Source organism: Nannospalax galili, unplaced genomic scaffold (genome assembly GCF_000622305.1).
Source record: "Nannospalax galili isolate Female #2095 unplaced genomic scaffold, S.galili_v1.0 scaffold413, whole genome shotgun sequence".
Classification (NCBI taxonomy): domain Eukaryota; kingdom Metazoa; phylum Chordata; class Mammalia; order Rodentia; family Spalacidae; genus Nannospalax; species Nannospalax galili.
In genome coordinates, this window is record NW_008333889.1 from 499729 (window position 1) to 522347 (window position 22619).

The 22619-nt window shown below is 37.4% G+C and overlaps 3 protein-coding genes across 12 annotated transcripts in view; all 3 read left to right on the plus strand.

Annotated features, from left to right (window-relative positions):
* The window catches only part of Cadps2 (calcium dependent secretion activator 2), a 595026-nt gene that overhangs the window by 182564 nt on the left and 389843 nt on the right, over positions 1 to 22619 (plus strand). The window lies entirely within an intron of this gene.
* Positions 15838 to 16788, plus strand: Rnf148 (ring finger protein 148). Its single transcript, XM_008828866.1, has one exon. It carries the CDS (start codon positions 15838 to 15840, stop codon positions 16786 to 16788), a length of 951 nt encoding a protein of 316 aa, XP_008827088.1.
* On the plus strand, positions 20943 to 22073 carry Rnf133 (ring finger protein 133). The gene has a single exon (XM_008828888.1). It carries the CDS (start codon positions 20943 to 20945, stop codon positions 22071 to 22073), a length of 1131 nt encoding a protein of 376 aa, XP_008827110.1.

Genomic DNA, 22619 nt, shown 5'->3' on the forward strand with positions numbered 1-22619 from the left:
AAGATGCTTCTTAGTCATCTTTATTTCTTCTTTTGAGAACTCTCTGTTCAGGTCCTTAGCCCATCTTTTAATTGGGTTACTTTCTTTCTTGATTCTTTGTTTTTTGAGTTCGTTATATATTCTCAATGTTAAACCCCTGTCATATTTGTTGCTGGTGAAGACTTTCCTGCATTCTGTGGGCTGCTTCTTTTGATGTATAGAAGCCTTTTAGTTTAATGAGGTCCCATTTGTTGATTCTTGACCTTGTTTCCTGAGCAATTGATGTCTGGTTTAGAAAATCCTTTCCTACACCTATATGTTGTAGGCTATTGTCAATGTTTTCTTCTAATAGTTTGAGAGTTTCAGGCTTCACATTGAGGTCTTAGATCCATTTGGAGTTGACTTTTGTGCAAGGTGAAAGATAAAGTTTTAGTTTCATTCTTCTATAGGTGGAGATCCAGTTTTGCCAGCACCATTTGCTGACCATGGTGTCTTTCCTTCAGTGAATGTTCTTGGTCCCTTTGTCAAATATCAGGTTGCTGAAATTGCATGTCCTTATATTTTGTTCTGCAGTTTTGTTCCATTGATCTACGAGTTTATGTTTTGTGCCAGTACCATGTTGTTTTTGTGGCTATAGCTCTGTAATACAGTTTAAAGTCTGGTATAATAATCCCCACAGCATTGCTCTTAGTGCTCAGGTTTGCTTTGGATATCCAAGGACTTTTGTGCTTCCATATGAATCTTAGGATGGTTTTTTTCCAATTCTGTGAAGAATGTCTTGTGGATTTGATTAGCATTGCATTGAATCTATAAATGGCTTTTAGTAGGATGGTCATTTTCACAATATTAATTCTTCCAATCCATGAGCATGGGAGGTACTTCCATCTTTTGATGTCTTCCTCAACCTCTTTCTTCAAAGATTTAAAATTTTCATTGTAGAGGTCTTAATGTCTTTGGTCAGGTTTATTCCAAGATATTGTATTTTTTTGTTGCAGCTATCTTGTGAAAGGGAGTGTTTCCATGTACTCTTCCTCTTATTGATTGTGATTGGTATATAGAAAGGCTACAGACCTTTGTAGATTAATTTTTAACCCTGCCACTTTGCTGAACATAGTGTTAATGTCTAGGAGTTTTCTGGTGTGGATTTTTGTAGTCGCTTAGATATAATATATCATCTGCAAAAAGGGAGCATTTGATCTCTTCTTTTCCAATTATCATTCCTTTAACTTCCTTCTCTTGTCTTATTGCTCTTGCAAGAGTTTCAAGAAGTATGTTAAAAATGAGTGGACAGGCTTGCCTGGTTCCTGATTTTAATGGGAATGCTTCCAGTTTTTCCCCGTTTAGAATGATGTTGGCTGTGGGTTTGTTGTATATAGCTTTAATTATGTTGAGGTATGTTCTCTTCAGTCCAATTCCCTCTATGACTTTGAACATAAATGTATGTTAAATTTTGTCAAAGGCCTTGTCTGCATGTATTGAGATGACCATGTGGTTCTTGTCTTTGAGCCCATTTATATGATTTATGGCATTTCTTTACTTACGTATATTGAACCATCCCTGCATCTCTGGAATAAAGCTAACTTGATCATGGTGGATGATCTTTATGATGTGTGCCCCTTTGCGATTTGCAGGTATTTTGTTGAGAATTTTTGCATCTATGTTCATTAAGCATATAGGTCTATAGTTTTTTTTTTTGTTGTTGTTGTTGTTGTTGTTGTTGTTGTATCTTTACCTGGCTTTGGTATTAGAGTGATGCTTGCTTCATTGAAGGAATTTGGAAGGTCTCCCTCCATTTCTATCTTTTTGAATAAATTAAGTAGTAACGGCTGTAGTTCTTCTTTAAATATCTGGTAGAATTCTGCTGTAAATCCATCTTGTCCTAGAATTTTTTTTAGCTGGTATGTTTTGTATTGCCATTTCAATTTCCTTATGTGTTATGGGTATGTTTAAGCTATTGATCTCTTCTTGGTTTAGTTTTGGCGGTTCCCAGGCTTTTAACTACATGTCCATTTCTTTTAGGTTTCCAAATTTAGTACTGTATAGGTTTTTAAAGTATTCCCATATAATGTTCTGGATCGTTCTGTTGCCTGTTGTGGTGTTTCCCCTTTCATCTCTGATTTTGTTGATTTGGAGGTGCTTTTTCTTTCTTTTTGTTCACGTGTCTCGTGGACTGTCAATCTTGTTTATCTTTTCAAAGAAGCAGCTTTTGGAATCCTTGATTCTTTGTATTGTTTTCTTTGTTTCTATTTCATTAATTTCTGCCCTGATTTTTGTTATTTCTTCTTGTCTCCTGGGTTTGGGTTTCATTTGTAGTTTCTTTTCAAGTGTCTTGAGTTGCACTGTTAAGTCATTTATTTGTGTTCTTTCTGATTATTTAATGTAGACACTTAGAGCTATAAACTTCCCTATAAGGATGCTTTCATCATGTCCCAAAGGTTTGGTTGTCTTGTATTGTGCTTTTCATTTATTCCCAGGAATACTTTTATTCCTTTCTTAATTTCTCCTTTGAGCCATTCATCATGCAGTAGTGTGTGTTTAATCTCCTTGTGTTCATATAGTTACTAGTATTTTTTCCAGTGTTAATTTTAAGCTTTATCACATTGATGTCTGATAGTATGGATAGAATTATTTCAAGATTTTTGTATTTATTGAGGTTTGTTTTGTGCCCCAGTATATAGTCGATTTTGGAGAAAGTTCCATGGGTGCTGAATAGAAAGTGTATTCTTTGGTGCTCAGGTGGAATATTAAATAGATGTCTTTTAGGCCCATTTGATGTATGGTATTGTTTAATTTAGATGTGTCTCTGTTAATTCTCTGTCCTGTTGGCCTATCTAATGGAGACAATGGTGTATTGAAGTCCCCCACTATTAATGAGTTGGGATTAATCTGGGTCTTAAAGTCCTGTAGTACCGACTTTATGAAGTGGGTGCACCAGAGTTTCATGGATTCATGATTATAATATCTTCCTGGTCAATTGTTCCTTTGATCACAATGAAGTGGCCCTCTTTTTCTCCTGATTAATTTTACTTTAAAGTCTTTTGTCCGTTATTAGAATTGCAATGCCTGCTCTTTTCCTAGTACCATTCGCTTGGTATATTTTTTCCCATTCTTTCACCTTAAGGTAGTGCCTGCCCTTGAAAGTGAGATGAGTTTCTTGCAGACAACAAAAAGATGGGTTTTGTTTCATAATCTGTTCAACTACTCCATGTCTTTTTAAAATTTTTTTAAATTTAATAACCACTTGATTAGAGGAAGCAGTTCATTACAGCTTTAACATAGTCAGCACCAATTTCCAGACCAAGTATACATCTCTTTTAAAAGTGACTGTAAATTTTTAGGTTCACAATTGAATTAATGCACTTATACAATATTGAACTCAGTATAAATGCTGTAAGTTATAAAATTGAATGAGTACTGGCACAGAAATAGACCCATAGATCAATGGAACAAAATTGAAGACCCTAATATGAATACATGCAATTTCAGCCACCTGATAGACAAAGGAGCCAGGAACATTCACTGGAGGAAAGACAGCATGTTCAGCAAATGGTGCTGGCAAAACTGGATCTCCACCTGTAGAAGAATGAAACTAAACCCCTCCCTTGCACATCTTACGCAAAAGTCAATTCTAAGTGGATCAAAGACCTCAATGTAAAGCCTGAAACTCTGAAACTATTAGAAGAAAACATTGGCAAAAACCTACAAGATATAGGTGTAGGAAAGAATTTTCTAAACCGGACATCAATTGCTCAGGAAAGAGGGTCAAGCATCAATAATTGGGGCCTCATTTAACTACAAAGCTTCTGTACATCAAAATCAGCAACCAAGGAAGTGAAGAGAAAACCCACAGAATGGGAGAAAATCTTCACCCAGCCACACATCTGACGGAGGTTTAACATCCAGACTATATACTGAACTCAAAAAACAAAGAATCAAGAAAGGAAGTAACCGAATTTAAAGATGAGCTAAGGAGCTGAACAGAGAGTTCTCAAAAGAAGAAATAAAGATGGTTAAGAAACATCTTAAAAGGTGTTTCAACATCACTAGTAATTAAGGAAATGCAAATTAAAACCACTTTAAGATATAATCTTATTCCAGTCAGACTGGCTAAGATCAAGAGAACAAATGATACCAAATGTTTGAAAGGCTGTGGGGAAAGGGGAATGCTCATTCACTGCTGGTTGGATTGCAAACTTGTTCAACAACTATGGAAAGCAGTGCGGAGAACTCTTTAAAAACTACAAATGAACCTACCATTTGACCCAGTTATACCACTCCTTGGTATATACCCAAGGAACTCATCCTATTGCAGAGACACTTGGACATCCATGTTTGTTGCTATGAAAATGTGGTTCATTTATATGATGAGGTTTTTCTCAGCAGTAAAGAAAGGTGAAATCATGGAAATAGCAGGTAAATGGATGGAAGTAGAAACTGTTATACTACATGAAGTAACACAGACTCAGAAAAAAAAAATCGGTGTATGTTTTCCCTCATATGTGGACCCTAGAACCAAATCCTGGTAAGTGAGTATATATCTAGTAATAATAACTACAGGAACCAGGATAATGGAAAGGAACCAGGGAGGTAATGGAAAGAAAGAACCTGAAAGAGAAGAACAGTAGGAAACAGGCATTTATAAGGTAGATATCGATAAAAATTGGGTTAGTTTAAGTGAGGGGGGAGGGAAGGCTATACAAGGAATCTAGGCGATAAAGGGAAAGAAGGAGCTCAAGAGAGGTAGGACCATAAGAGTAGGGTATTATTAAGGGAGAAAGGGGGAAACTGGGGGAACCTTGACTGGCGAAATCATGATGGAGGGGTTAGACAGTGCGAGAGATAAATAATGCCTCACTGTTTTTAAAAACCAGAGGAAACCATATTAGTCCAACAACCTACTGACAAATTATACATAGCAGATAAAGAATTATATGTCTAGGTAAGGTTTATCTGAGAACAGTTAGTCTTTGCCCAAGATTTGTCTACATGACACTCAGTAATTAAAAGTATGAGACTGGTGGAACTAACCTTCTTGGATGTTTAACAGACATACTTTGAGGCCTATAATAATTTTGTCAGAGGGACATAAAGGACAGTTTTTGCTCCTTGCCCTCCTAGGTCAACTATTTTCAGGGGACTATGAGCATCTCTCAAAATGTCCTGTAATTGTGGTGGGTCACCTGTCCTCTTGATCAAGGAGGCTGAGGAGACCCCACAACATGGACTTGAACCAGTGTCCAGGACATCTACAAAGAGGAGGGTTAACACAGAGGAAACATTTCCTCCATGCTTCCAAGTGAAGCCATCCATGGTCATGCAGGACCTTTGACTTGTCTTCACATAGGCAGAACTAGTAAAAGAAGAGAGCCAGGGGCGCCTCCTAAGCCCAAGTGACCCCCGAGGAACAGATCCTCAAACGGCCTTAAGAGTAAAAATAAATTGGCTTATCTGTGCCAACTGTATTGCCTTAAACACTCAAAAGGAAAGTATAATCAAGGATTAAAGGTCCAATATAATTTTTTAAGACTCCCTATGTATAGCTAAAGGCTACCTAACAAGCAACAATGCCAGATCGGAGATACCTTCTTTTGAGTTGTTGGCCAGGTGGCCCAAGGGACTCCCAGATAGTAATCCAGCATAGAACTGGGAAAATGAATAGCAGACTCCAATATTATCTGAAGGAATATTGACAAGTGATTGCTGCTAGATGAGGAACAGCTGACCTTCCTAAAACAAAGACCTCTAGATAGGCTGACTAGATTCTCCAGAACGGCAAGTAGTGGGGAATGGCTGGGGGTGCTGACAACACAGTGGACAGTAGCAGGGATAACAGAGTATAAGGGCTCTAGTTGGGGTAGTGAGGCTATGGGAGGCTCTCATCTGGGAAGTGGTTGTATAGTTGAATATGATGGTTTGGGATGTTCTATGTGATATATACACACACAAAAAATCAAATTTAAAAAAATGAATTATATTTGAGGAGGAAGCATAAAAATTTAGGTCATCTTAATTAGTAGAAGTGGTAAACATTACCATTGAAATCTACCCGATGACTTTATAGACATACACAAGTGCTTAGGATCCGAGTGCAACCGATTATGACTAGTAGTAATCAGATGCATACAGATTAGAGATGCATGCTTCAACATCTCAGTGTTATTAGCAAAAATAATGAGTTTTTCTGTAAGAAACAGTACATTTAAATATTAAAATAAAATGCAGATCTTTTAAAAGGTTAAAAATTCATTTAATTTTATTTTTTACAGGGCTTATACTGAGTTCAATATTGTATAACTGTATTAATTCAACAGAGAACCTAAATTTTTTTATAGCCACTTTTGAAAGAGATGTAATCTTTGCTCTGGAATCTGCTATTGAGTATGTTAAAGCTGTAATGAAATACTGCTTCTAAAAAATATAAAAAAAGAAAAGAAAAAAGGAAGGAAATTGCAGTTTTAGCCAGTAAAAGCTTCTTACTAGGTATTGGAAATTTTGTATTACTTTTGGTTGCATTTGTATATTGAGTACCTATTTCAGCAACAGAGATCTGTTGGAATTTATTCTTGAGTTTGGGAGAAGATGTAAGGCAAATCGCCCCTGATCCTCTGATACTAAATTAAAAAGCCTTTATCTGGACAGTTCTTGTCACTATAATTTTTAGCTGAAGGAAGACTTATCAAATGTTTATTCTAGTTTTGTTTTGGATTTTAATTAGTGGACATATAAAGCGAAGGTAATAAAATTTGCATATATCTTATTATTTTCAAGAGTAAGTACTTAAAAAGTCAAACATTTGCCAGGAATTTTGCGTAAGTTTTCTTGTGCTAGCATAGGGAAAGGAGGAAGGAAAAAGATGTTTAAAAGGTAAGTAAGGCAATAATTCCATTTACAGGGGAAAGTCCAAACAGATACATCATCATCTCATTACCTATGATATAAGGCAGAAAATGTATAAAAATAATGAGTCATAGGAAAAGGTTGTTTTGCCAAGAGGTTTTAAGATAGATGGACCTTGAAGGATGAGAAAAATCTTATTAGTTGGAAAATAGAAGAAAAGATTATATGGGATCAGGTAGGAAGAAAACCTGTTTATTCAGCACCTACTAAGCTAGCATTATGCTTGGGGATTCATAAATAGGTATGAAATATGTCATCTTATAGTCCCCATAGTTTCTAGAGGCAGGCATTACATTCCCATCCTATAGAAAAGAACACTGAAGCTCAGCGTGGCTCACCGCACCCTCGTAGCAGGTAGCAGAGCTGGGATTTCCTGCTTGTCACACAGTCCTGCGCTTCTGCACATGGTTTCCAAGTGTGCTGAGTTCATACTGTTTTCTTCCCTGATGCTTCCCAGAAGGAATTGAATTACCCACATAACGAGAATGGATTTTATTTATTTTTTAACCTATAAGATAGAAAAGAATGTAAGGGAACTAAATGGAAAAATCTCCTTAATCCTTTCTGCAGCTATCTGACTTCTACATGCCCATTCAGCGTTCGTACTTGCTTGTGAGATTTCGATATTTTAGGAAGGCAAAGCTCATGTAAATCTTCAGTGACTAGTGGTGGCTTAGAAAGGTTTAGAAGCTTTTAGGTTTTAGAAAACCTTAGAAGTATCTGAGCCCCAGAATAGCCTGCAGAACCATTTGGTGTTCACCCTTATATCTTAGCAAGAGAAGCAGAGTAGACTGTTAAGAGAATGGAAGTAGTTCCCATGATAGTTCAAAGAATCCTTGTTGAGTGTATTTATCCCTTTTTTAAGTATGTTACCTGTTCTATACTTCGCAAAGATCTATTCTAAATGATTAATGTGAAGATAATTTTGATCTATCTTCAAATAAAGATAGTAACTTTGTTTTCTTTGGAATACTCAACTCATATCCCTTTAAATGAAAGCAAAACAAACAAAACTAGAACTTCTCCCTGATTACCTCCTGGATATTATAACATTTCTCCCAAGTTATATTCTACTTGCTAGATTGAATATGAATGAAACATTGTTGTTCCTGATTTAAAATTACAGTTTTGTAGTCCTGGACTTTGATTTAGAACAAAGGAAAGGGTGTGACTTTGGTTTACTCTCATTAAAGTATAAATAAAGGGAGTTGGCTAGCTTATAAATACTCAGTTCTCTTTTCATTCAGGCATGGCTGTAAAAATCAAGATACAAGTATTCAATATACAGAAGAGTTAAAGATTGATCACCTTTAATTATTCACATTCTAACTAATCTGTACTCTTACTGAAATAGTTACCTTGATGAATGCATCATTAATTAGACAAGTTTATTGCACAAGAAATGTTATAGATTAGAATAAGGAGGATAATGGTAATATCAACTTAAATCATGTTTCACTCAGAACTTATGATGATATAGAACCTTTGCCAGGATATTGGTACAACCAAAATAAGAATAGGATTAGTCCCTTCCCTCCAAACCTTAATAAGATCAATCATTTTGTAAGAGTGGTCTCTTGGTTGCTATGCTGCATAGCAGCCCACCCCCTTATTCTTTGTTTCTCTGGGAATTAGCACATTATATTTCTCTGGAATCTGTGGGTTGACTGGGAGTTTCCAGGTCTTACCAAAGCCTATTCATGTCTCTGGTCATCTTTAGATCATATAGACAACTCTGCTCATCTTCTGTTTGCTCTTGTATGTCCATCTACAGATTAATGTCAAATTGCCTCCACTAGGAAAGCTGGACTTTTCTTTAATTAGTTTCATATCCTCTGTCAGGATAGCCTTGTTCACTTCAGGGTAGCAGAAGTTCTAGAGAGTGCGGGAAGAGTGTAAAGGCTCTCAAAGCTGAAGCATGGAGGCTGACATCTATCACTTCTGCTCCAGTCTATGGCCAGGCAGTCACTAGGGCATAGAGATTAAAGGGGCAAGGAAATAAATCTTACCCCTTGCAGGACTTTCTAAATCACGCTACACTACAAGGGGGTGTTCAGTACAGAGAATGAAGCACACAGGGCTGTTTCACAGTATCTTCTGCAAGGACAGACAAATCAAGATTAACAGAATAGATAAAGCCTGTACAAACTGTTATGTGCTGATTGTTGTAACAGGAACACAGGAAACTAAACTGATTTAATTGAAGAACTGGAAATTTAGGACTGATAGTAGAAAATGAAGATGGATGGGAACACAGAAGAGCAGACTGTGGAGAGGCTTGCCTGCCGTTCCTGAAGCTTTAGGGACAGCCACCTGAGATTTTCAAGCAGGAATACCACTGTGAACTTTAGTACTTTTTCCTTAGAAAAGAAGTGAAATAAATTAAGATCAACTAAAATGTGGTGAGGATGAGGGACTATGGGAATGATTTTGTGGGCCAGGTAAAAGCAATGGAAAACATTCATCTCTGTGTGATAAAAGTGACTATGATAATCACCCTTCCACGGTCTCCTTTAAGTCAGTGCCACATTGCATGTTTGAGAAATATCCATCAGTATTTGCTTTATTTAAGACCACAAAGGTCTCTTGGAGCTTCTGAACTCGAATACAAGGTCATCTTCCCTCAGATTTCACATAGTTATATAGGCAAATAGGTAAGAACAGTAAGCCTAGAATACATAATAAGAAATTATAATCAGTGCTATGCTGTGTTAAAATGGACTGTGACTGTTTGGGATTTGTCTTTTTAATCTATTTCATTTGCAAGGGCTGTTAATGTAATTGTACAGTGAACATAAGTAACAAATAAATACCATGATGAGTTTTGTGATAGCGTATATTTAATGGCCGGCTTTGGCCACACTGCTTTGGACAGGTGGCCTTCTTTTTCTTAAATCAAAACCTAGCTCTACCTAAGGCTAGTAATAGAATCCAGATCTCAGCAGGAGAAAGAGTCAAGAAATTTCCTCTTGAAGCTTCTGGGGTCAGTTTTGAATGAGACTTGGCTCTAGTTCCACCTTGAACTGGCTTTCGTGGTTGCTGATGTCTTCAGCTCCCTGCTAGTGAGCTGCATCCTGGAGAAGAATCTCCGTAAGGCAACCCTCCCAGCCCTGCTGCCTTGCTTCTCCGGTCTCCATCCTGTAAGGCCTGTCCCATGCTCCTGGGTCTGGGCCTCTAACAATCTTGAGCTCAGTGAGGAGCTTTCTGATGGCAGGAGTTCTGCCAGTTCTTCCTCCTCCTCCTACTCTACCACCTTCTTCCATCACATATGTCTAGTTAGAATCGCCTTTAAAACTCAGATCTATGGGTACTTGCCACCAAGTTAAGAGACCTCTCCTGTGTTCCCATGCTCTCTTTTTTGGTACAATTTAATTGATTTTTTTGTGTGTATTTTGTACAGAATATCTTAATCATTATACTCCCTTCCCTCTGGTATTCCCCTACACTGAATTTCATGCATTCTGTCATTTGTATTAAGGTCTATTGAGCCAAGTTCATGTCCTCAGATGTCTCTCAGTGCACATTCATACACTGGGGCCTACTCATCCTATTAGAGTCCCTCCGTTTAAGAAAATCAGCTCTTCTTCACCCAGTGGTACTCAGCTGCCAATAGTTCTTCAGCTAACACTGGGGCCTGCTGCCCATTTCCACAGTTCTATGCATGCTGAAACCATTGTTATAGGTTCATTCAAGCAAGGTCCCAGGAGCTGTAAGACTGTGTTTCCATGTGGTTATGCATCTTCTCCCCTGGCTCTTACAGTCTTTCTGCCCCTTCTTCCACAGTGGTACCTGAGCCCTGGGTAAGTGTCTGTGAATTGCCTAAGTCTAAGAGACATATCTACAATAGAACTTCTACACTTAAGGCCATGGATCATCATGGAACAAGGGGTAGAGAGAATACTAAAGCTTCTTTCAGCTCGCATCAGTGAAGCTCCCTCATGCAACAGAAGGCCATGAACACAAAAGGACGTGGATGTCCAAAAAGAATAAGAGTCTGCAGAGTTGGGTCCTTGGACATGGCTCCTGTGTTTCCACATTCTTACAGGGCCATCCAGCTCTCTCTGCCATCTGTGCCTTCCCTACATCCATGTGTGAATATGGAAATAATTCAGAAGCTCATATATAATTTTCAAAATTTACTGTATTCTGTATTTAGTGTATTCAAACGCACTCTCCTGCATTGACAACAGTTAGGACAAAGCATTATATGTGTGTATAAAATTCTCAAACAATGAAAATGTTTATTTGTATTTAAAGTATATTTTCTCTCTAATTTCTGCATATCTGTTTGAGTGAATAAATGGCCATAATGACTGACTTATAAATTCTAGAAAAAACATATTAATATGCAATTAGGATTTATAAATGTACAATGAAATATAATTTGAAAGTAAAATTTTATTGTAAGAATAAAGGTTTTAACATTGATACCACAAATGGCCCCTCTCACTTCATCAGGACAGTAGTGGCACTTTTATCTTGGGGGTAGTCAACCCACTCAGTGGGAGGAAACTTGTGTGGCATTATAAACCTAGCCAAATACACATAGCTGGAGATGTCATAGATCCTAGAGTCACATTCCTAAACAAATATAATTTCCATTGTGGAAGAGGGGGTGGAAAAATTTTGAGAACCAGGGATGAGGTATATGACCATAAGGAAATAGAGTCCCACAGTCTCCTGAGAGTCTTCTCTTTGTAACCTACAGCAATGGTGTCAGCATGCACAAGACCCATGCAAACTCAAGCAGACAAAAACCCAACACAGAACTGTGGAAATGGACCAATTGTAGTTGAAGAATTATTAGCAGCTGATTACTGTTAGGTGAGAAAGAGCTGATCTTCTTAAAGAGAGGTTCTCTAGATAGGCTGACTAGACTTCAGTGGATGAACTTGTACTGAGGGACAACTGGGGACACTAACTTGACTTGTTAGGCCTTAGTACAAATGACAAAATATTTGAATTCCCCTGGGTAGGGGGAGCTATGGGATGGAATCAATGGGGAAGGGTTTATAAAGATGATTAAGATGTTATATATGAAATATGCAAAAATTCAATAAGAAGATTTTTTAAAAAAGAATAAAGGGTTCTGCTTTCAGAAAATTTTTGTTACTTTTGGTAAACCACTTTGAGCCATCATTTCATTTCATTACTCTCAAACCCCATTATGATTTTTTTTTTTGCAGAAAACATACAGAGCTGTCAATTTTTAGCTTAAATGCAAAATAAGTGTGCTTTGTGGGTTCCTAGAGATGTTTTATCGTCACTCTGGATACTAAGGCCTGTGGGGTGTTTTATTAAAACCTTTCTATTTTCTGTATATCTTACAGATGCTGTTAAGTACAGTATCAGTGTATTTGGTTATTTTTCCTTATCAGAGTGGGGATTTCTGAATACTTGAGTATTTTGTATCCAACTTTGCCAAAAAACAGCAGGAATGGAGATAAGTTAATTTTTTTCTCCCATTTTTTAATGGTGGTTATAATGGTCCTCAAAATTTCCCTAGGTGTTGAGTGTTACAGAAACATACATATACGTCCTCAGTTTGCATATAACTTTTCTGTTATCAAGGTCATACCCTCCTAAAGAAGATGACTATGTTTGTTGAGTCCTTTGCCCTTAGGCTGATGTTGGTACTTTGTGTGGCATTCATGTCCTATTTGTTTTAGTTGGTGATGACTTAAATATTTCTTGGAGTATGCCCCAAGAATTTAGTCTGCAGTAGTGATTTTTACCTTCTATTTCCTGGCTTTCTTGCTTGGGAGCAGAGCACTGACAACTTCACCTTCCCAATGACCATGTGTTCAACCAGGACAGTGCTTTTTCACAAGATAAACAGTGATTAATGTAAGCCAATCACAGTGGTCAACCTCCAGTTTTCATGGGTTCTATTAAATATGAATTCGTGAAGTAGTTCTAGCCAGAGATGTTAAGGGAAGTTTGATAAGTATCTGGGAAAAATATTTTCCTTTGCTCTTAAAGGGGAATGCAAAAGAAATGTCCCATTATTCCTCTGGGTGCTGTGTGCCTGTGGGTAATTGGAACAGTAGCTACGTTGGGAGATAATGAAGGGAGCCAACTTAGGAAGAAAGCCAATGTACTCAAAAAGGAGAATGGAAAGATATAAGGAATGGGGACAAGTGAACTGTTGGATCTTCCAACACTAATGCTGTATTTTAAATTTCCTTAGTCTGCCTGCAAGATTCCACAAAATAAATAGCTTCAATACTCAGATGCTAAAAGTCTATGTATCGAGTAATTGTTTTAAAAGGAACAGGTTACAGTAGCATCAATCATCTATTCCCCTTTTCTGCTCTGTTTAACCATTCTGCCCCCAGGATAGAAGATTCTTGGCTCTAGTCCTGATTAAATAGATATAATTGACAACCATACCTTATGAAATAGCAGGGTTGTTTGAAGAGATCCCTCCTGCGTCTATGCTAGGAAAAAAAACTGGGATATTGGAGGCAAGTTCTGAGAGCATCTTACTTGATAGGTGTATTGGCTATTACAAAATTGTGCTGTGTAGCAAGAGTTCAGACCTTATAATCTATCAGGGATGAGAGAGTTTGGAGATAACTTCTCTCTCCTAAAGTTGTTCCAATAGCACAGGCATTCCTAGCCTTTTCTGTGACATTTTGGGCCAGGTCTGCCTGTGTCATGTGATACTGCTCTCGGCATTTTAAGATGTTTAGTTGCATCCTTGGCCTCTTGCCACAGTATGTCAGCAACATTTCCCAGTTTTAACAGTCAAAAATGTCTCTAAAAATAGAAAAAGTCCTCTTGGAGGACAAAATTACACCTGCTTGAGAGCAATTGTTTTATGTAGAAGATCATTTTTTTATTTGGAGCATTTTGCCCTAGGACTAGGGCAGAATAGAAAGGTAATTTTAGCCACCATTGCCTTAATAACTTATATGACTAGGAAAATGCAACAATTTTACTAAATTCTTGCAACTTAATTTGTTCAGTTTAACAAGAAACCTTTTAATTTGAGATATATTTTAAGTCAGAATATTGTTACTATCTAAAATTCTTTACTCCATATGGGGGGCGCAGAAGAGGGAGGGGATAGAAAGATGATTAAGACTTTTTCTATGAAATGCACAAAAATCTGATATACATTGAAAAAAATTAATACTTTGCTCATTCAAAATCAGCAAAGGCAGCTGGGTGTGGTGGTACAAGTCTGTATTCCTAGCACTTGGAAGAGGAAAGCAGGAGGATTAGAAGGACAGTAAGTTTGACGAGACCCTGTCTCAAAAAGAAAAAAAGCTTCAATAAAATAAAAAGCGGTGTCAGAATCACATTATTTTTAATCCCTTTCCTAAAGATTAAATAATTACAAATTTAACCAGTAGTCTCTAATGTATTGATGTATAACTCTTCCTAATGAGGCCTCACTTTGTCACTTAATAGAATCAAGCAGGAATTCATTCTCCATCTGAAAATGGGAAGATCCCACCTATAAAGACAGTTCATGCCTACATAAAAATTGTAGGAATTGGGAATCTGTACAATAAATAAGTGTTTTTGTCAAAGTGACAAATTCTCCCAACATGCCTGTGTCTTCAGTGTTAGATCTCATTTGCGCATGATCCTCCCAAGCAAAAAGGGTCTTTTCTTTTTGTGTCTTCAAAGCTTTGCAGCCGCCTGATATACAGAAGCTGTTTTATATACTTAGGAGATGTTTGAATGAGTATTGTCAATTTATTGATTGTGAAAAGATTTCAGGCAAGGATTCAAAATAAATAAAATATTTTTGAAAGGCATTTAAGTCATCTCCTATGTGTAGAAGTTTCTAGTATGTTTCTCAGGTTCTGGGACATAACTCAAGTTCCCCAGTTTAGTATTTAAGCTGCCGAACTCTTTGCCTTTCCTCCTTCATTGCCTTCCCCTCTTTGACACGCTCGTATTCTTTCAGATCTTTTAACTAGTCATATTCTTTCCCATCAGGAGAGCATGAAGCTGCCGTTTCTTCTGCCTTCAACCTTGCTACCCATTCCTTGCTTTGAACTTTCAGTTTCTTAAAGAAGCACGAACGTGTTTCCCCATTCCATGTAATCTTTTCCATATTTTGTGCTTTTTCTTCAGAGCTCTTGCCACAATTTGAAGTTATTCATATCTGTGTTTGTTTGCTTCAAATCTTCTCTCATTGGATAATCAGCTATGACGAAGTCTTTTATTTCAATATCTGTTCCATACTTTGAATTTACCTAGCACATAATAGGATTTTTAGCAACAGACTCAATGAACCATGGTGGATTTGCCTTGCAAGATGGGTCTGTGTCAGAAAACAATATGTTTTTCTTTTATTTTTCCTTGTATTGAATCTTCAGACTTGGTGTAAGCATTTAATGTCAAAAGAGTGTGGGAGTGATTTATTCCTGCTGTCCACAGAGTGGCAGGTGAGGTGGCATAGAACCGTAATGAAAATTGACTCCTATCCAGAAACATACACTAATGTGAATGGCTTAGAAAAAGGCAGGTATCTTTCCAGTCTATTCATATGTAGGAAGGAAACTTGAGTTGTATTTTTAAAATTCTAACTTTTTTTCTTCAGCACTTTGGATTCATTCAGTGATGTTTATAATATATACTATATATTTTCATTCATATATTAGTATACAGACACATATATAGACATGTACACCTCTTGACTTATTGCTTAGTAGCTTTTTAACCAATAGGATTTCAGTATACATTGCATTAATATCAACTCCTGGATTGGCTTAACTGCCTGTGATGTCACAATTTACCTTTTAGGAAGTCATAATTTTCTTGAAATCACATTGCACTAATAACATCACTTGAATTTTCATGATAAGTAAGATAAAGTACCAAGAGTAAAAATGCTGGAAGGAGCAAGCTATCTTTAATCCATGCAGACCTCATTCATTTAAGTGGTTTAGTAATCCATTGAAGACAACTGAAGCTATCTTCTTTACCTTCTTTTACAACATGCTGTTTTGTTTTTCAAGTTTGTTAATTAATGGAGGAATGAACCCACCTAGACTTACTCCTTCAACTCACAGGTCTGTTTCATCTCAGCTGTTGAGGCTTAGCATCTTTCTTCTACTTAGTTTTCCTGACTCCAAAGGAAAAGCTATATGGACAGCTCATCTGAATATAACATTTCAATTGGGAAATCGGATTATAACAGAATTTGGAGAGAGTGGAGTGTTTGGAAATCATTCTCCTCTGGAAAGGGTGTCTGGTGCCGTGGTACTTCCTGAAGGATGGAGTAAGAACGCTTGTAATCCACTGACCAACTTCAGTAGGCCTGATCAAGGAGACTCTTGGCTGGCCCTCATTGAACGGGGAGGCTGTACTTTTACTCATAAAATCAATGTAGCAGCAGAGAAGGGAGCAAATGGGGTGATCATCTATAACTATCCAGGTACAGGCAACAAGGTATTTCCTATGTTTCACCAGGGAACAGAGAATGTAGTTGCAGTGATGATAGGCAACCTCAAAGGCATGGAACTCTTACAATTGGTCCAGAACGGTGTCTATGTGACAATCATCATTGAAGTGGGGACAATGCACATGCCATGGCTGAGTCACTATATTATATCTCTGTTTACCTTCCTGGCAGCCACAGTCGCTTACCTTTTCCTCTACTGGGCCTGGAGACCCCGAGTACCCAATTCTTTCACCAGGAGGCAAAGACAGATAAAGGCTGATGTGAAGAAAGCTATTGATCAGCTTCAACTTCGGGTGCTCAAGGAAGGGGATAAGGAACTAGATCCAAACGAAGACAGCTGTGTTGTTTGTTTTGATACATACAAAGCCCAAGATGTAATACGTATTTTAACTTGCAAACATTTTTTTCACAAGACATGCATTGATCCCTGGCTTTTGGTCCGTAGGACATGCCCCATGTGCAAATGTGACATTCTAAAACCTTAAGAAGCCCAAAGATTTTTCCGCAAATTAAGATTAGATGAATTCTCTCATTGCCCTGTATGCACAGAGAAAGCTTCAACCTTAGTTTCTCTACCCAGCTAATGAAGATGAAATGTGTGCACTTTGAAAATAAAACTCCGTGTCATGCTCAGTGAATTGTTGTCTTTCTAACTATCTTTGTTAGAAATTGTTGTTTTAGCCAAATAATGACGTTGGTACATGTTAAAAGCAATACTCACTTAATCTTCAAGTTTCTATGATTATGACATTGATGCAGTGAAGAGCTGACCATACTGTTTTAAGGTTTCCTTTTAACATTTTAATCCTTGTGCTTTATTTTAATGCTTAAGTTTTGATTTCTAGCAATTTTATCTTTTTAATAAATTTCATTATAGGATTAAATTCTGATTTAATTTGTTATGGTTGATTGATTTTATTAATACCCAGGAAATCTGGTTTCCAAAGCTACTGATTGAGTGGGTACTTTATTGTAAATAATTATTTTAGCTCATAGGACTTGTTATGTAACTAAAAGGTATAAAGTATTTAGGCCTCATCTAGAGCAGTATTACAGAAATTCACCTCTGTTTGCCAGAGATCTTTAAACCCTCACATAGTGAATCTACCATGGTGACAGAATTTCCTTCTTGATGCGTCACTAGTGGATGCCTTTTGCTTTCTTCTCAAAAGGTAGGGAATATGTCTAGGGTTTTTGATAACAGCACAGAGCTAAAAATTTTGTTCAGTTGTCATTCCTGTATTTAGTTTTGACTCATTTCTCTTCATTTTTTTTTCTAGTATATAAATAAACACCTATGTATTATTGAGAAACTGAAAGAAAGGGTTTTGTGGTTTTGATGAAAATATCTCTCTGCTTTTGATCTTTACATAGCACTTGATGAGTCTACATGAGTCTATACTCTATGTAGTATGCTTTTTCCTCAGGAAGTTGTATAGACATGAAGTCATTAATGACCTTTATAAGAGAAAATCAACCATTGTGAGCTAAAGGTTCCACATTTTCTTTCCTATTTGTGCCAGTTTTTGAAATTTTTACCTGATTATGTTGACAATTTTGTACATGTATACAGCATGTTCCAATTACCCTCAACACCCTTTCTTATCTCCCTCTCATTCTTACGGATCTCTACCCCTCATCTCTACTTTTCCCTTCTCAGGACTAAAGGCATTTGGAATGACACATTTAGTTTAACCAGAGCCATCTGTGTGTCTGTTGGATTAGACTACATACTGGTGCCTGATGGGGTCATCAATTGGCATACATTTGAAGATAATGGTTCCCATCTCTCCCTGAATCCATCAGTATGAAATAGTTCAGAGTGAGGAGTAGGACCCTTTGAGCCCCTCTCCAACCATGCTTGACAGTTGACAGACCCATTCTTGTGCAGACCCAGTGCAGGCAACTGCAGGTCCTGTGAGTTCATGATTGTAACGGCTCTGTCTTGCTTAGAAGATGACGTTTCACAGCCCTTCTCCCTGTCTTCCAGATCTTTTACTCTTTCTGCCTCTTTCTTCCACAGTATTCCTTTACCATTAGTGGGGATAGTATAAATGACTTAAGGCTGAGTATTTATCCATCACTTATTCAGCACTCTGTTCAGCCAGGAGGGTCTGTATTCACCACTGTTCACTAGAAATAGAGGCTTCTTCGATTAAGACAGAATATTATGTACCTTTGGGTTTAAACAATATTGAGATTACAGCCTGACACTTTAAGTTAGCTAAACAGCAGTATTCAGTTCCTCCCCCCAACATTTTTGTTCTTCCCAGTCATGAAATTTTTTCTCTAATATTTTTATTGAATATTTGTGCATTTCATATAATACATCTTAATCAAATTTAGACATTTTCCCCCCTTCCAACCCTCCATAGCCTCCACACCAGATTTCAGATATTCTGTTATATATGTTAAGTCTTATCCGGTCAAGCATTTGTATCCAGATGTTCCTTAGTGCAAGTTCATCAACTAGAGTCTAGGCAGCCTATCCGGAGTCACTCCCTTAAAGAAGATCTACTTTCCCTTACCTCACAGTAATCATTTGCTAATAGTTCCTTGGTTAGGGTTGGGACCACAACTGACCCAAGATTTAGAGAATAAGAGACTATAGAGTCCATGTCCCTGGATAGAACTCCTATACTAAAGCTCACCCACCCACGGCTCAGAGACCATTATGGAAGAGGGAGCAGAAAGATTGTAAGAGCCAGAGTTGATGCATAAACATAGGGAGGCAGGTTTCCAGGACTCTGGGAACTTGCTCATGAAATTGCAACAGTGGTGACAGCATACACAAGACCAGTGCAGATTCAATTAGACAAAATCCCAGTCATGGATTTTTCACTGGACACAGTCCTCCTCTCTTGTAGCAGGTCTCCAAACCAATCAGAGAGCAATTGCTTACTCCCAACAGTAGTGCCACTACTGCACAGTTGAGCACATCTTGCCTGACACATTAGCCTCATTGATCACAGCTGGGTAAAACCACTGATGCCTGTTCTCCCCCAGCAGCCTGCATAGCATCTTCTAGGCTATGACATCTACCTGGCAGGGAGGAAGCTCTCAGCTCAGTTCCAGATTTCTTTTTCTATATCATGCATCCAAGTTGTTTGGTGTCTTCAGCAGTAAGGTCTTATCATCTAGTACTGCTGGGAAAACAAGAAGTACAAGAGCCTGTAGTGTTTGGGGACCTCAGGAGCCTCCCTCATCAACAACTTATTAATGCCGCTCTTCTTTGAGCAGAAAGAACTCCTGTTTCCTGCCTCATGTTGTTGAATTCATATACTGTAAAAAGTACTAAGTCTCTTAGTCCTGGTGAGTCCAGTTTAAAATGGCTTTTGGCACTCTGCATATAGATTTCCCAAGGATTTCTTTGTTAAAGGTAAAAATCTTTACTTTGGCTTTTTAGCTCATAAAACAGTAACAGGGTGATACTCTTCCAAGAAAGTATGTAGCAACAATTGTAGTAGTTTATGTTTGTTAATTCTTTAGAATTAAAGTTATTTAAACCTATTGACTGGAGGTTGCAAAAATGTAGGCAGAGTTGGCAGTGTATATGGGGTCTTCTGGTAGAGATATTTGCTGAATTTGACCCAAAATTTTGTTAGCATCATCTCTTTCTGATCTGTAGCAATTTTTGCTGTCAGTGGTTGGTTTTTAAGTCTTGACCTTGTGGCTTTTTTAAGTCTTGACCTTGTACCTTTTTTAAGTCTTGACCTTATAGCTTTTCTTTTCAAAATCAGCATATACATTAAAAAAGGAAGAATTGTGCTTGAATAATACTGCTGTATTTAATCTTTACTCCTCGACTTTCTCCTCTTCAAAATATTGTTGGATTGGTAACAGATGTCGAGATCTGCAGAGAACAAAGCTTCTCTAGATAGAAAGCCTTTATTCCTATCATTTATATGTGCTGTCAGTGTATGAGACAGGGGAGTTAGAGGAATGCCTTACTTTAAAGATCTAAACGACAAAATTAACAAATGTCTCAAAGCTTATATCAAATACATGTAGTGTATTTGATACAAAAAGTTATTTAAAGTTGACAGTGATTTTCCTTTGGTCACAATACTAATTTGTAATTATTTATATTTATATATTTTGTTAGAAAAAGTTACTTCTTAGGAAATGTGACAGTCATATAGTAATCTTACATACACTTTGAGGCTTTTAAACACCATCTATTGCATAAATGTTTGTTTTATTTTTAGTTTAATGTGCCACCTGCAACATTTTATGTAACTCAATGATTGAATCAGCTTATAACCACAAGGGAACTACCCATACCCACATTGGACACTTAGGCCAATAAATTTACATTGTGCTCTGAACTCTTACCTAATTGGCTATTTGGCCTTTTATGTCATAATCACCTCATGTAACAGTAAGTGGTATCTAAAGTTACAGTAGTGAGACAGGGCTTTTTAAAAATTTTTCAATCTAAAGTTTTTCTCTCTAATAAAACATCTGAAACTCAAGACATCTTAAAAATTTCTCTTTCTGAAACATGTTGGAAGACAGTGGATCTTATTTTCACCCAGAAGCTATTTTGCTCTTCCTCATTTTGAACTGATTATCAACAGATGTTGAAGTCAAACCCTTTGGTTGGATTGACTCTTGAAGTCATTAGTGGAAGACAGAGATGAATCTCTTTAAGACTGGCATTTGGCAAAAGAACACTGCGTCCTCCTGGCTTATGAACTTCTATTTTATTTGGCTTGTTTGTCATAACTGTTGCAGAGCAAATGCAGTTTGGACTGCTTACATGAACATATCATTTCATGTGGGGAACCGCATGTTGTCAGAGTTGGGAGAGACTGGGATCTTTGGAAGAAGCTCCACTTTAAAGAGAATAACAGGAGTTGTAGTGCCACCAGAGGGAAAAACTCAAAATTCGTGTGATCCCAATACCATTTTCATCAGACCAAGGAACAAAGAGCCCTGGCTGGCACTCATTGAACGGGGAGGTTGTACCTTCACACAGAAAATTAAGGTAGCATCTGAGAAGGGAGCCAGCGGAGTGATCATCTATAACTTTCCAGGAACGGGCAATCAAGTTTTCCCCATGTCTCACCAGGCATTTGACAACATCGTTACAGTTATGATTGGTAATTTAAAAGGCATGGAAATTTTGCATTTAATTAGGAAGGGAGTTCATGTTATAGTCATGGTTGAGGTGGGGAGAAGACACATCATCTGGCTGAATCATTATTTTGTCTCTTTTATGATCATCACAACAGCTACTTTAGCATATTTCACCTTTTATCATATCCGGAGACTTTGGGTAGCAAGGATTCAGAACAGGAGATGGCAGCTATTGACAAGAGACCTGAAGGAAGCTTTTGGCCAGCTGCAAGTTCGAGTATTAAAAGAGGGGGATGAGGAAGTAAATCCAAATGCAGATAGCTGCATCATCTGCTTTGAACCTTATAAGCCTAATGACACTGTTCGTATTCTCACTTGTAAACATTTTTTCCACAAGAATTGCATTGACCCCTGGATTCTAGCCCACGGCACATGCCCCATGTGCAAATGTGACATTCTGAAAGCTCTGGGGATTCAGATGGACATTGAGGATGGAATAGACTCTTTGCAAGTTCTGATGTCAAATGAATTACTTGGAACCAGTTCACCGAGGGAAGAGGAGACAAATAATGAACTTCCTCCAGCAAGAACATCAGGCAGAGATGTTCTTATACAAGAGCACCCTGCTTCTCCAAATACTGACAGCCCCCCTCAAGCAGTAGAGGAAACCCGTCAGCCCTCAGTTTGACAGCATAGTCTGGGAGCAAGTGGATTAAACCTGTTTGTCAAACTAGGTCCTAATTCCAACAAGAAGTTTGTTTGAAGTGTAGTTTTTGTGTCCTTCTCTGTCACTCTGATAATTTTTAAGTTTATTGTCAAGCTTCAAAGATGAAGGAAAAGGCCTACCTCAACTATTTTGGCTTACCTTTTGACCATAACTTTTTGTTAATGTATTATTCTTGTGAGTGTCTCTGTACTTATTTCTGGTTATACATGTGTGTTAAAACTAAGAGCAAACTTTTTTCTCTAATTTTTTTGTGTGTATATTTATACCAGGCTTTTTTTAGTAATACAATATATTTTTGCATATTTCTTATAAGAAACTATCATTTATTGTGCTAGCAGTAGTAAAAATTAATTATACTATACCATATTAATTTTTATATCATATTACAGTGTTTTTTTCATTCTTTAAATGAAAATTTTTACAGGTTTTTTTTTTTTTTTATTTTTTTTTTTGAGACAGGGTCTCCCTGTAGCCCCAGCTGACCTGGAACTCATTATGTAGAGTGGG

What these genes read in the sequence shown, in the direction of transcription:
- Rnf148 (XM_008828866.1), top strand. Translation starts at nt 15,838, where the DNA reads ATGCTGTTTTGTTTTTCAAGTTTGTTAATTAATGGAGGAATGAACCCA.
- Rnf133 (XM_008828888.1), top strand. Translation starts at nt 20,943, where the DNA reads ATGAATCTCTTTAAGACTGGCATTTGGCAAAAGAACACTGCGTCCTCC.